The following is a 15860-nucleotide window of genomic DNA, read 5'->3' as shown; positions in this document are numbered from 1 at the left end:
CATTCACAGCTGAATGCAGTACTGATGAGTGGGTCATTAGCTTGTAACACTGATATTCAAATCAATCTCCTAGAAGTTCACATGCAATAGTCTGACATCCAAGAACATATAAATATTTTTCATCTATTTTACACTACAGTTACAAGAAATGGCCACTGAATCAAACAACCACTGCAGTCAATGAAAGGATTTCAATAACTTAATAAAATGCCAATACTTTTTAATGAATTTCGTTTCTAATATAAACATTTCAGTTATCAAAAACTTAACAAAAGAAATATTAAAATTAATACGGGAACATTTGTAAAGTTATTTGGCTTGTGACTTGCAGAAATAATGGCACCAAAGTAGCACAAAGATTTAGGAAAGACACATTACATGAGACAAGAATCTAATGGAATAACGTGCATGTTCCAATTATAATCCAAGGGAAGTAATTCTAATATAACATAGTATTTAGTGCTATTACCTTTCTTTTGGAAAGAGAAAAATTTCTTCAATAAACTACATTCCAATTGTGACACACTACACTGGCCCACAATAACCATACTACAGAACCTAGGGAAACTAATGGGGCTCAGGATTGTTAAAAATTGTTTTATTACTGAAATATTTTTTTTTATAAGTTTGTATACTAATGAAAGAACAATTTCCATTTCCTATTAATGTGCATTATTATAAATGATATTCAACCACAGCCAAAAATACATAAACATTCTATTAAATGTAACAACATTGATCGAATTGTTTGTAATGTTACAACAAAAAGATCGAATAACAAATGGTTGATTAATGATATATAGGAAATTTAGACTAAGAAAAAGAACAAGCTTTCATGGTTGAGATTCAGTAGTCTTCTCTTGCCTGGAGCACACTCTACAGGGCTTCATTTTTCTAAGAAACTATCTATTTCTCCTGTACACAGATCCACCAAGGGTTTCTACAGTAAAGGAAATATAAAAGTGATTTCAAGACACGGTTTTAATTACTACTAGCAGTATCACCCAGCGTTGCTCGGGTTTGTTTCGACCCTTTAGAATTGGAATTTTTGAAAAGTAAAAATTTTGCCTTATGTAGCTTGTTATTCTCTTTAAGTGAATATTTTTCTGTTTGAAATACACCGGAAAGATAGTGTGACACAGCTGTCAAAAAATTGTACAAATAGGGCTTTTCATAGAAAAAAAAAAGCACCTTTTTGATGTAAATAATTTTTGGTGTTAACATGGTCCGATTTGAATTTTATCTTCTATGGAATGAAGAGCAAGCCGCCTTCTATCATACTCACAATTTTGGTCAACTTGCGCCACAGAGTCTCAAAGGAGATAGTGTTAGTTGAAGGCTACCAAACCTGCCATACACAGACAACTTCAGCTTTATATATATAGAGATAACTGATCTCTGATTGAATAGTGTTAGAAGACTGCAATTGTGAGCTGATCCATTACAGTATATATTACATGCGTAGCGGTTGAGCAGCTACTGATCTCTCACTGAATCACATGAGACTTCAATAGATGGGTTACTGCAGTTAATAAAAAGCCTATCACTATTAAGTGGCCACTGATCACATTGAGATACTACTGATAGTTAGACTTATGATTTCCATCAGCCAGATGAATTTGGGAGTGGAATGGCAAAAGTAGTAAATTTATGAGCTTTTATGTGGTTGCTCAAATTAAAAGAAATAGCAGCCGAATCTCCTCAAGCCATATTCTACCCTTTTTGAAAAAGGCAGGATACATTGGAAAATATGGTCCAAGATAAACTAAGCTTAATAAAAGATGGAATAAGCATGGTTGGAACTCAAAAATAAATGTGCTCAATCAAGTCTAACATTGGGCTAACAAACAGGTCTTTCAGAGAAGTTACATATAGGTCTTTACATTACGATTATTGTAATATTCTTAGTATATAATGCTATAATAAGAAGGCTAAAGTCTTTGTTATCCCAAGATAAATTGGAAGTAAACACTAAACATGAAACTGAGGGAATTTTATAAAAATGCGAAGACTGCTTAAAATTTACCAAATTACTTTCAAAACTGAGCACCCACTACACTGTCGGAGTGGTTGGCGTTAGGAAGGGCATCCAGCTGTAGAAACTCTGCCAGATCAAGATTGGAGCCTGGTGCAGCCTTCTGGTTCGCCAGTCCTCAGTCAAATCGTCCAACCCATGCTAGCATGGAAAGCGGACGTTAAACGATGATGATGATTAAGTGTACTTTCAACCCCAATATGTCCTGCATAAAGTCCTTTATAACATGTCCTTTCTAAGGTCACAGTGAATAAGCAATTGTTTAACTTTTCATTTGGGACCATTCACCACATGATGGCACATCAATAAAAATTCCGGTTCTCCGGTATTGATTGCCAACTCAATTCAGATATGTTTCTCCAAACAGGCAATAACTATTGATATGATCATCTTCTTGTACTACAGACTCCGTATTTTATATTTTACAACAAGTAGGTGGAAGATGACAGCTCCTGAACATTGTTTTGAAAAAACAAAAGCTCCTTTATAATGGCCATATTCAAAGAAGCAGAGGTCTGGAAAATATAAGCATGGAAGGAAGAGCAGAGGGTAGTAGATCAAGAGGCAAGCAAAGAACGCAGTGAATGGACAATATCACCAGCTGGCTGAACAAGAGTGGTAAGGCAGTTGGAGAACTCATGCTTAATCAGGAAGATTTTCATTGTAGTGTTATCACTGCAATGCAGACATACAATACATGATGATGATGATTTTTTACTTGTTTCAGTTTTTATACTGTGGCCATGCTGGGGCACTGCCTTGAAAGGTTCAGCCAAACAAATTGACCCCAGTAATTAGTTTTGAACCTGGTGCTTATTCTACTGGTTTCATCATCATCACCATCATCATTGTTTAACATCTGCCACCCATGCTAGCACAGGTGGGACATCCTTTTTGCCAAACTATTAATTTATGGGGATATAATCAAACCAACAATGGTTGTCAAGAAGTGGTGGAGGACAAACACAAAGACACACACACACATAAATATACATATATACTATGGGCTTCCAGGCAGTCTACATCTACCAAATCCACTCACAAGGCTTTGGTTGGCCCAGAGCTATTATGGAAGATACTTGCCCAAGGTACTGCGCAGTGGGACTGAACCTAAGGCCACATGGTTGGGAAACAAGCTTTCTACCACACAACTACTTCCTTGGTAATTGAACAAGTTTCAAATTGTGTAGTACCTCAACAACCACAAAATCAAATGCTAATGCAACACATAAGGAACTGCAGATACTAATGGTCAGGCTAAACAAGTACCTATTTCTTTACTACCCACAAGGGGCTAAACACAGAGGGGACAAACAAGGACAGACAAATGAATTAAGTTGATTACATCAACCCCAGTGCGTAACTGGTACTTAATTTATCGACCCCGAAAGGATGAAAGGCAAAGTCGACCTCTGTGGAATTGGAACTCAGAACGTAACAGCAGACGAAATACGGCTATGCATTTCGCCCGGCATGCTAACAATTCTGCCAGCTTGTGACTAAACAAGTACCATTTATTCATATATGTACTAAGTGAATTACCTATAGCCTAACATCAGATTTTTTCCAATCTTGGTGTCATTTATTTCAGAAGGATTGAGTTGATATGCAAGATGCAAGTCTAGCATTCTATGACAGAATAGTTCCATGACCATAATTGTAAACATATATTTGCAGAACAATGTCTTTAGATGGATCAAAGTCAGATGAGATTAACTTTCGTAATCTAGAAACAATGTATGTAACCATGACAATATATTTATCTTTCATATTAAAATGTAACTGTGAAGAAAGTGGTTGTTTCTTTGATTTAGTAAAGTCAGTTACATTTGGAAAAGAGTTGGACATGTAAAGTTTTCTGGAGATTTTTAATGGCACTAGAGTCTAGTTTACTACCTTCAACTAACAATGTACAGCCCAAGTATTTACCTTCAGACTGGCATACATTGAATTTCTCATCAATGAGCAATTTTCTGGTTATAAATATGTTCACTCCAACTTTTACTGAATGCAATCAATATCTTTAACAATTATGGCAACATTCTTAAGGCTTATGCTGAAATTCATTCAGCAAAGATTTTAGTTGAAAGGCTAAATGAAAAAGCAGTAACACTTTTCATAATGGATGTGTTGAATGTGATAGATAACTGGAGGTTTCATTTAATTTAATGGTCCAATAATCTGAGTATTTCTTACTTTAAAAAATGTGCAACAACACTAGGTTAAATGTCACTATGAATTTCGTTTGGAATTACCTTATACAAATCTCCAGAGGTAACCATAACCTCTGAATTAATCTACTAAATGGGAATATCTCCAAGCGACAGTGTTGGATACTTCAGATGGTGGATGTGTGTCAGGATGTCAGGAGTAGCATCTAAGTGTACATCAACAGTACATACACCTGGCAGATGATGTAATATCACTTCTTCACATACTAATAGTCCAGTGATTGGTAAAGTACAGCAAACATTAAGGCATGTTACACCAATGTGAAATGTAAGCAACAAGTTTCCAGTTTCTGTATCTGACTTCCATGGATTTGGGAAGGAGAACTTACACGACCTGATAATTCATTCAATGACCTCACTGGAACATACATTCAAAGTGATTTATATGAAGTTATTAGGAACATAAATATTAACATGAAGCTCTGTATCAAATATATACTTTCACCAGTGTTTAGTTTGAACCAAGATTTATAAATGCTTAGTGATGATTACGTACAATAATTGACTTATAACACTGATATGATAATTGATAAGTTGTTGTCCCTGTTGCTATTATATATAAATTCTGTATTTGATAAATTTGATCCAGCTTTCCACAATAACATTTTCCCTCATTACAATCACATTTCCAGCACCTTTTGCAAGTCTTATCCTCAGGCTAGGCAAAAGGCCTTCTCTGTATGTTTGCAGCTGGTTATTACAAAGAAGTGGCTCCATATACATTTATATCTTCACAAGTATTAGGAAATTTGTCAGTGGTCAAAACATCAACAAAACTCTAGTCTAGCAGTGTATAATCGTATTTGGTTACTAGTACACATTTTGTAAGTTCAGTTTGTATGTTCACAATGTTTACTCAATACATGAGTATTCCCAGCTTGATCATCTTTTCAAGTTATTCATACAAGTGTTCATGACTGTACCAAGCTAGATGGTTTTAACAAGCATAAGGTGATTCCTTTCATTATTGAGATTTTCATTAATTGAGTTAGTACCAAACATGATTCTATGTCAAAGCACTTCTTTTGGATCAAAATACAGACAACCCACAACCAAAAGACATTTAGTCGTGAACTACTCCATGGTTACTGGCCTTCACCTTACTGTTAAATATGAACCTGCTAAACACAGGATCTAACTTAGGTTGGAGATGGGTCATATAGATGTATGCTTTGAGTAACCTAGTGAGTGTTGTAAACATCTTTCCCACCTTATCTCAAACCAAATAAATAAACATTTAACCTGTATCGATTCTTCTTGTCCTTTAGGGAGGTACTCAAACATCGATTTGAGTACTTCCCTAAACATTTTTTCACGCTAAGAGTTGCTGAAGCATGGAACAAACTGCTGGCATCAGTTGTTAGTTGTCGGAGTGCTGCATCCTTCAAAACTTCCATGCTTCCTGAGATTCGCCAACACTACACCTGATTTTCTCCCCTCCATACACACGCAAGCATGTATCTGACTCATACACTGTTCGCTTTCCAGACATTTCTACATTACTGCATATGCTTTACTTGCACTTTTGACAAGTTGTGGTGCACCTGAGCACTGTATACAATAATTTCATTATTATTATTATACTACAGAAATTTTTCCCAGCTGTCTACTAAGTTAGCTGGCATAAATTCTACGGGAGGCAGAATGCCTGTGAACTCCATATTTCTGACATAATACAATGATTTCTGCATCTAGGTGAAGAAACTATAACAAACTGATACATCATTTTAGTACAAAAAAACCCCCAGAAAACCCTAGATCTTTAGTGTAAATGGTTGTTGGGTGTCGTCAGCACTGTAGTCTGAGATGCACAAACCTGTTTGATTCTTGCAGATCTATCCACGATAACTTGTTTGTCATGCAATACATCATAGAGTGGGTTGGGAATCTGCATGAAGATCTGTCCAACTTGTAAAATAATTAAGCAGACTGCATATAGAACGAAAGGTCATAAACACTAATGTAACTTGACATTTGAAAACACAACTCACCTCCCATGATGAAAAAGCAGATAAGTCTAAATGAGCACCAGCATGAGTCAAGGCACCAGTAGTTTCTTTCTGTAGAAAAATATATTAAATTAAGTTCAGTAGGTGATGGCATGTTTAACTTTTTATCATAAATCATACTAGCAGAAAGACCACCCTCCAGGTAGATTTCTGCTAGTCAAACCTGGAGTGTATGTGTGTGTTTATATTACAGTGATAGTGTGTATGTTTATATTACAGAGACAATGTGTGTGTGTTTATATTACAGAGACAATGCGTGTGTGTTTATATTACAGAGACAATGTGTGTGTGTTTATATTATAGAGAGAGTGTGTGTGTGTTTATATTACAGAGAGTGTGTGTGTGTGTTTATATTAGAGAGACAGTGTGTGTGTGTGGGGGGGAGAACATTGAAAACAATAAATGAAATAAACATGAAATGAAAAAAATCGGATAAGTGAAAACTATCGGCATTCTTTGGGTTGAACTCTCAGAAATGCCAAAATAAACAGCTGATTTTTTTTATTAATTTTCGTAAAAAAAAGGTTTACTTATTTACTTTTGTTTAAAAGTGAAAGAGAGGAGAAAGTAAAAGATGTATGTAAGTGTATATGAAATGGACATGTGTGTGTGAGTGAGTGCCGCCACTTAGACATCATTCTCTCTTATGCTGTCTCACATACACACACATACATACCAAAAAGATGTATGCATATGTATTTATGTACATACCTATACATGACAACACACCCCTTTTCACACACACACACACACACACACACACACAAACACATAAATGTATACAAATGTACATACAAAAACATGTGTGCATGTGTGACTGACTAGAAATACACAGAACTGAACATGGTGTACAAAAAGTAAATAAATAAAAAATTTTTACAGAAATTAACAAAGTGTGCAGGTTCAAGGGAAAGAATGCCAAACTATCTTGAACTGAATATTTAAATTTGTGAACTTGAAATATTCAATATCATCATCATCGTTTAGCGTCCGCTTTCCATGCTAGCATGGGTTCAACAGTTCAACTAGGGTCTGTGAAGCCAGAAGGCTGCATCAGGCCCAGTCTGATCTGGCAGTGTTTCTACGGCTGGATGCCCTTCCTAACGCCAACCACTCCGTGAGTGTAGTGAGTGCTTTTTACGTGCCACCCGCACAGGTACCAGACGGAGCTGGCAAACAGCCACGGACGGCTGGCAACGGCCATGATCGGATGGTGCTTTTTACGTGCCACCGGCACGGGGGCCAGGCGAGGCTGGCAATGGCCACGAACGGATGGTGCTTAAGGAAACTCAAAAATTAAATTTTCCTGAAAACTTCAATTTATAAAAAATCTCACTTGCTTAGTAAATATTTCTTTCAGTAATTTATCACAGTTGTGATAATCCTAGCACATTTAACCCTTTCATTACCATATTTATTTTGAGATGCTTCGTGTTTCTTTCAATTATTTCAAATCTAACAAAGAATTTAGTAATATAACTTAGTTATCATTAAGCTAGTGTTAGGAACATAAATTGTGACTAAGGTTTGGTGGAAGATTTTAATTCAAAACTTATGAAAACAAGACATTTGTACTCAGAGCCAGTTTCAGCCGGTTTGGTAACGAAAGGGTTAATGTGCTAGAAATATCAGCAATCACAGTTATTATAAGGCTTATAGCATTCCAAACAGCCATAGCGACAAAATCACTTCTTAATTTCGTTTTTAAATATTATACTGGTATACTATCATGGAAGCCTCAAAGTTATACAGTTGTATTTTGTCTAATAGCATTCATTCATTCAATAAGTAATTTTTTTACATTATGTATATAGAATAAACTAAGGATTTTGCAAATAGCGAATTAAAACCAAGGCAAATTAGAAGCAACTTACAGGCCATCCAATAAATGTGCCTTCACTCCAGTGCCACTCAAAATCTTTCATAACAGATTCCATTTCCTGAAAAACAGACAAAAATAAGGGAGCAAGATAATAAATAGAAATGAAAATTAAATTTGTTTAACAGATATTTGAACCAAAGCTGTACTCAATACATCCCAAATTTACAATACCAAGCACTGATTTTCTAACTTTCTCTGAGGATAACAAACAGGTACCATGAATATAGACTCACAATAGCTGGAAAATTGAAATGATGGATCCCAGAGCACTGAATTGTTATTCTGAACCTTGCTACTATAGCTATTGTCATGGACTTCAGCAAAATCAACTTATCTCTTTACTGCCCCACAAGGGGCTACACACAGAGGGGACAAACAAGGACAGACAAACGGATTAAGTCGATTATATCGACCCCAGTGCGTAACTGGTACTTATTTAATCGACCCCGAAAGGATGAATGGCAAAGTCGACCTCGGCGGAATTTGAACTCAGAAAGTAGCGGCTAACGAAATACCTATTTCTTTACTACCCACAAGGGGCTAAACACAGAGAGGACAAACAAGGACAGACAAACAGATTAAGTCGATTATATCAACCCCAGTGCGTAACTGGTACTTATTTAATCGACTCCGAAAGGATGAAAGACAAAGTCGACCTCGGCGGAATTTGAACTCAGAAAGTAGCGGCTGATGAAATACCACTAAGTATTTCGCCCAGCATGCTAACATTTCTGCAAGCTCGTCGCCTTTTTAGAAAATATGGAACACTTCACGAATTTGCATGGCATCCTTGCGCAGGGGCCATGCTAATCTTCTCTGTATCGTTCCAATTTTAGTATATGTATTGCCGAAGCAAAATCAACTTGTCTCAGTATAGTTCTCAATGAAAGGCAACCAGTTATTAAAATAACTGCTCCAGCAAAACCATTCCATTCACAGTAGCATAGAACGATTTATGGTAATCAACACACACAATATTTTGTTATGAATGACCAGGTAATTCCCCTCCTGAACAAGATGTTAGTCAAATGTAGAAAACTTTGACAATTACATTTCCTGTTTCTGACAGCTAGATGAAACAAGGCATGTAAAGTAGAGTTCCTTACCCAGAAACAACAAAATGCCTTCAGTGGATTTGAATTCAAAAGTTATAAGAGCTAGTCTCAATCCAGTCATCTCATTTGTAAAAGTTTTAAGATCATCATCATCGTTTAACGTCCGCTTTCCATACTAGCATGGGTTGGACGGTTCAACTGGGGTCTGGGAAGCCAGGAGGCTGCACCAGGCCCAGTCTGATCTGGCAGTGTTTCTACAGCTGGATGCCCTTCCTAACGCCAACCACTCCGTGAGTGTAGTGGGTGCTTTTTACGTGCCACCAGCACAGGTGCCAGACGAGGCTGGCAAACGGTCACGATCGGATGGTGCTTTTTACGTGCGAGACAAAACTGAGCTAAAAACTGCAAAAAGGGTAAGAAAAAAAGTACTGTGAATATACCTCATTCATATCAAGCAGTGGTTTCACTTTGTAGATGTAACTTTCAAGATATTCAAGGAGCATCAGAAGATAACTGGCAAAGAGAAGAAGAAAAAAATTTTTTTAAAGAATCAGGCCATAAGAAAGATACAGTTGATTAAAACTACTTCAGTATATATTTTTTTACTTTTATGCGCCCCTTTTCAAGCCTAGCCAGGCTTATGGGCCCAGTTTCCCAGTTTCTTTGGCATATGTGTTCCCCCCAGCTGGACGGGACGCCAGTCCATCGCAGCATTACTCAAGAAACAGGAAGAAAGAGTGAGAGAAAGTTGGGCTGAAAGAGTACAACAGGGGGTGCCACCACCCCCTGCCGGAACCTCATGGAGCTTTAGGTGTTTTCGCTCAATAAACACACACAATGCCTGGTCTGGGAATCGAAACCACGATCCTCCAACTGCGAGTCCGCTGCCCTAACCACTGGGCCATTGTACCTCCACACTTCAGTATATTTGCCGTTCAAATATTAGCAACAACTGTGACGTGTAAAACAGATTTAACTCCAGAACTTCAGATCAAAAACACAATTTACCAAGCTTTGATAATATATAGCATTTCTTTAGCACTTTCCATTTGCATCTTGCTGAACATAAAAAAAAAAAAAAGATTCAACTCCTTTCCTAATTCAGATTGAGTTCATAGTGATAGGAAAGGTAACAATCAGTGGGAAAAATATTCTTCTAATGAATATTAATCATGATACTATATAGAGAAAAAGGTAATGCTAAACCTAAGAAGAACTAAGTATTTTTGTCGGAGAAAAAATCATAAGATACTGAGATATGAACTAATGGCTTGAAGCCTTGTTTCCTTCAAATTTTTTTAAAGAGGGGATGAGAATATATATGATTGAATTAGAAGTTGGGTGAAGTATGGAACCCAAAGAAATTGGTGATGGCCTAGTTAAACTTTGATATTGGGGAGAGTTGGATAGCAAGCTGTGGATAAAAACACAAAGTTTCATGTAAGTCAATGCAAATACTATCAAGAACTCCTACGGCCTCTTGAAGGCAAGTCCTTAGCACTGGTTTCACACCGTTAAACACATAAAAAATAACCTTCTTACCAGCTGCGATGCCAATATGTTACATGCATGATTCACTGAGGCTGTCATGGAAGGACAGCATGTTTGGCAGGAGTCCTGTCAATTCTTCTTCAAGACAGTTTATCTACCATTGATTCAAGCCTGACACCCAGCTCTTATCTGTGGTTTAATAAACTGTCTGCATGTTACTGTATGCCACCCTAAACTAGTTTCAGAGTAGCCAAGAAGTTTTTAAATCTCAGTGAAATTTGGTAAGGACTTGTCACCCAAGACCAGATTTCCAAACACTGAACACAAAAAAAACTCACTGACAGTGGTTACGTTTCAATAGGCAGAAAGACAATATCTAACAACATCACTGCAGGATGTGTACAAGACATGTAGACCACCCTGGTCATCCCACTGCATTTCTGGTATACTTCCAGTTGTCATGGCCTGCCTTGCCACTAGTCAAGCAATTCAGAGATAACAGAGCAAGGCTGGTTATAAGGTACAGCTTTCCCTCACTATTATACTAGTTCAGTGTAAGTCAGGACAAGATACTCTTGTCATCTTGCAAGCATCTCAGATTAGTTCTGGTCAGAGCTCTTCTATGCCTGTACATTTATCCCAAGCAAGCAATGCTCACCAGTAGCAATGCAAGGCCAAAGACTTTTGAAAATTGTCCATAATCCTAGATTTGAGAGTCCTCCAGAAGTGATTGTTCAGACTGTTCCTAAGCATCATCACTTGAACCCTACTATCTACAGACTACAAACTAACTGCACTGTCCAACTGTGCTTGGTAGTATCCAAGATATGAAACTGCCCAAGCTCTGGAGTATGAACAACAGCTTGGTCAAGATGGACTGTAAAAAGATCTATTATATGGAAGGTGCCCAAATTTATTCAGTTACCAGTGTCAGCTCAGTACTCCAGGAATCTCATCAGCCATGTCAGCTTCAGTACATGCCACCCTACCATTTTCATTTTTTCATTTTTTTTTTTCCACCAGCAGCTCTAGTATAGAGAGAGATTCAATGCTGGTCAGCATCAATTTTCTTCTCTAAGTACTGAGTAGCAAGCCCAAAGACTTGACCCAGCTGATGTGTACCTGCCAACTACCTTGATTTCCAAAGCCTTTGGCACTGAATGCACAAGCAGACACAGCTCTTATCAGTTCCAGTTCAAATGGATGGGGTACTTCTCTCAGTCTCCAAACTTCACAATAATTCCAGTGCCAAAATGTACAAGAGAGAGAAAAGGAAACATCTTTGATAGATCAAGAGTGTGATGCAAAATGGTTCTAATAGATGAAGTGGCCATTTATTCGGACAACAGAATCAGTATTGCTAAACACTGCATTATTTCTTGCACATAACTTCTATGCTAACGTTTTGGCCAAAATCTTAATTTCTGCATTTAGTATTGTTATGTGCGAGAAATAATCTATAATATCACCTTTATTGATATCTCTCTCAATAACATTAACACACCCCCAGCTTACAGAACTGATAATTCTCCCGATCTGCTATCAGTTGCAGTAGATGTTTGCTAAGAGTGGGGGGGGGGGGCAAACAAGTCCGGCATATAACTATAAAACTCATACAGTACACCATTCAAACTGAGCAAATTTGCCCCTTGTACCACTGCACACAACCACCTCTCTCTCTCAGTTGCTGTTATTGACCTTTCACAGTGTTTTGCCTCTTGAACCAAAAGCCATGGCTAACTGTCAAGGTATGCACTACAGTCTATAACAGTCTCCAACCTATCACTTGCTCCTAACAACATAAAACAAGCATGGTTTCCATGTGTGCTGCCACATCATCATCATCATCGTTTTAACGTCCATTTTTCCATGCTAGCATGGGTTGGATGGTTCGACCGGTGTCTGGGAAGCCAGGAGGCTGCACCAGGCCCAGTCTGATCGGGCAGTGTTTCTACAGCTCGATGCCCTTCCTAACGGCAACCACTTCATGAGTGTAGTGGGTGCTTTTTACGTGCCAGAGGAGGCTGGCAATGTCCACAATCGGTTGGTGCTTTTTACGTGCCACTGGCAGCGCTTGTATCGACCACGTTCTATTATTATTATTATTATTATCATTAATGTTGTTGTTGTTGTAATTTTAAAGGGAAGGAGTTAGCTGATACTACCAACTCCAGTACTTGAACAAATACTGCAAGGGCAGTTTTATCAATGCTCTAACAATGTGCCAGATCACCACAACAACACCAACAACAACAATAAACAAAATATTCCCAATTAGGCAGAGGCGTGGTTGTGTGGTTAAAAAGTTTGCTTCTCAACCACGATTCTGGGTTCAGTCCCACTGCATGGCATCTGGGGAAAGTATCTTCTACTAGAGACTCAGGTTGACAAAAGCCTTGTGAATGAATTTGTTAATCAGAAACAGAAAGAAGCCTGTCATGTGTGTATGTGTGTCCACTACCACTTAACAACCAGTGTTGGTATGTTTATGTCCCTGAAACAGAGCAGCTCAGCAAAAAAGGATAGAATAAGTATCAGGTTTAAAGAAAAATTAAGTACGGGGGTCAATTCTTTCGAGAAAAATTCGACAAGGTGGTGCTCAAGCAGGGCTGCTGTCTAATGAGTGAAACAAGTAAAAGATAAAGGATAGAAAAATTTCTCAAATAACTTACTCTTTGTAGGCGCCACCTTTCTTGTCTTTAGGAATATCAAAAAACTGATCAAATGTGGACAGATAGGTGATATAGTCAATTTTCTGAAATAACAACAGAGAACAAAAGTATTAGTTTCCATAATCTTTCACAGTACTCAAACTATAGATGTTAAGAATTTGAAGACTTAGCTAATATAGACTGGTAGAGTTAACTTATAAACTAGATTTGAGTCAACAATAAGGCCTACAAGTAACAAGCACTTTGATATTAGTTACAGCCAAATCCTTCAATAATCACACTCTGAATGAGACATAGGGTAATGTAGTTCTAGATAAACAAAAATGGGATGGTCACATCTGGAACATCTTTGATCATACATCAGCTCAATCTAAATGTCAAAAACATGTTCTGACTTTTAATTTCGACTAGGTACAATAAAATAACTACCAGTAATATACTGAGGTTGATAAAAGTAAATAATAGGAAGTAAAATAAAATTAGATATGTTGTATCTAGATTAACGAAGAAAAAAACACTTTTGTGATATAATTCTGATTAGGTACTGAGGTTTTAATGAAATATTTGCACAAAGTTTTCAGGTGCACTTTTTTATTTTTTATTAGCCTTGATCAAAAACAATCCCAGCCATGACCAACACATCTTTAATCAGACATACTATATTTAAGAATACATTATCCAATATAGCTGATAATTTTTAAGATGGTTGGATGTTATTTGAAAGAGATTCAGCTGCTATTTCTAGCAGGTTGTGCAACCACAAAGCAGTCGTGGGCAACGTGCAGCCCACAGGACTTTCTGAAAGGCATGCCTAACAAAATATTATCACAAAATTTTTTAATAGCGTGGCCAATGTGATGATGAGCCATGTTTCATGGTAAAGAGTGTCCATGCCTGACATTGAGGTTGGCTCATTAAAGTTAGTATAAATAAAAAGTGAAATTAGTTAAGTTAGTTTTGTCTATTTTTCATGCATAGGGGAGAACATCCAAGGTTGTGATTGTGTTGTTTGATATGTTGTATCATTGTTTTTAGTCCTAACAAATAAGATTAACTGTCAAGATTTTAAAATCATTTGCTTTGTTTAATCATTACTTGGCGTTGCTCAGCCGTTATTAAGAAAAAAGGCTATGGCACAAAGTACTAATATGTATTTCGTTCTTGTTGCTAATTTTTGCTAAAATCTTAAGCTTTAAATAAAATTATAACGATACAGTCTTAAACTAATTTTGCTGGTAAATTTGAAACGTGTATATTAATTTAACATTGGAATTCTTCAAATTGTATAAAAATAGTTATTGTCTGCATCATTTGAAAGAGAAATAAATTCTGCATAAGGTGTAAAAGATAAAAATAATTTGTATGGTGTTAGTAACTGCAACAGCATTCTTGTATAAGAATATACATTTATATATATATATATATATATATATATATATATACACACACATATATGTATATATACATGCATATATGGGTTCAAAAAACGTTGAACACAATGAGAAACAAAAACACAGAAAATGAACTTTTTTTCAAACAATGAAAAAAACAGAGAAACGAGACATGCAATATAAAGAATATTCCCCTTCATCAGTTGTCCCTGTTTCATCTACACATGTATGTGTTCATATATACATTTATACACATACAGGGGTAGATATATATATATAAATATACACACACACACACACATATGTATATACATATAAATATATGCATGTACACACATCACACATGCAAACAATCATACACAATGGGCTTCCATACATTTTCTGTCTACTCACAAGTCACTGGTTAGCATAAAGCTATGGAAACCCAAAGGTTACATCAACATGAACTGAAAACAGGTGGTTGCTAAGCAAGATTACATTATAAAACCCTTTTCAGGAAGGTAGGGTGTGAGTTGACGGAAATCTGGCTGCTATACCTAGCAGATCAAGCAACCACATGCAGGTTCTCTCTTTGAATCAATGTTTTCTGTTTGTTGGAAGAATTAGCTATTCCATTTTACATGTAAGAAAAAATGTTTAAGATAGAAACCACTTCACTATTTTAGGGTGATAAATGGAAAGACAAGGCAGAAATAAAAAGAGAGAAAATTTTAGTGAATAGAAGGCTTACATCAATTCCTTTCAAATTGATGAATTTCTCGTAACATTCATGCATATCCAGATATTTTCCATATCCTTCTTCGTCAGTAAAATCAACCATGTCTAAAAGGGAAAAAGAAAAATTACATCAACAACATCCAATCAAATCTAATTCTATTTTGCCAGCCTTTATCCTTGAAATTGTATGTGTCTAAGTATTAATGTATGGACACAGTATAGCAAACGGTTAAGAAGTTTGCATGACATCCCAAATGTGACCCCTACCATGTGGTATCTACTACAACCCAATTCAGTTGAGGGGACTTCTTTTTTTTTTCCTTTGTCTTGCAAGTTACTTGGCGATCTCACTACCACCAGTATCATGAAAAATGCAC

General features: G+C 36.7%; 1 protein-coding gene and 1 non-coding gene across 2 annotated transcripts in view; both read right to left on the bottom strand.

The window, feature by feature from the left end:
- The window catches only part of LOC115215623 (splicing factor 3A subunit 3), a 140712-nt gene that overhangs the window by 98514 nt on the left and 26338 nt on the right, over positions 1 to 15860 (bottom strand). Inside the window, exons 6-10 of the mRNA XM_029784857.2 lie at positions 15497 to 15588; positions 13376 to 13458; positions 9653 to 9725; positions 8150 to 8215; positions 6258 to 6326 (exon numbers count right to left, since the gene is read on the bottom strand). Coding sequence (XP_029640717.1) covers positions 6258 to 6326; positions 8150 to 8215; positions 9653 to 9725; positions 13376 to 13458; positions 15497 to 15588 — 383 coding nt within the window. The remainder of the gene's footprint in view (positions 1 to 6257; positions 6327 to 8149; positions 8216 to 9652; positions 9726 to 13375; positions 13459 to 15496; positions 15589 to 15860) is intronic.
- Positions 8911 to 9015, bottom strand: LOC115215954. The gene has a single exon (XR_003882033.1). It is a non-coding gene; the product is annotated as a U6 spliceosomal RNA (small nuclear RNA).

The sequence above is a fragment of the Octopus sinensis genome, linkage group LG9 (assembly GCF_006345805.1).
Source record: "Octopus sinensis linkage group LG9, ASM634580v1, whole genome shotgun sequence".
Lineage (NCBI taxonomy): Eukaryota > Metazoa > Mollusca > Cephalopoda > Octopoda > Octopodidae > Octopus > Octopus sinensis.
This window is presented reverse-complemented; position numbering and strand designations above follow the sequence as displayed.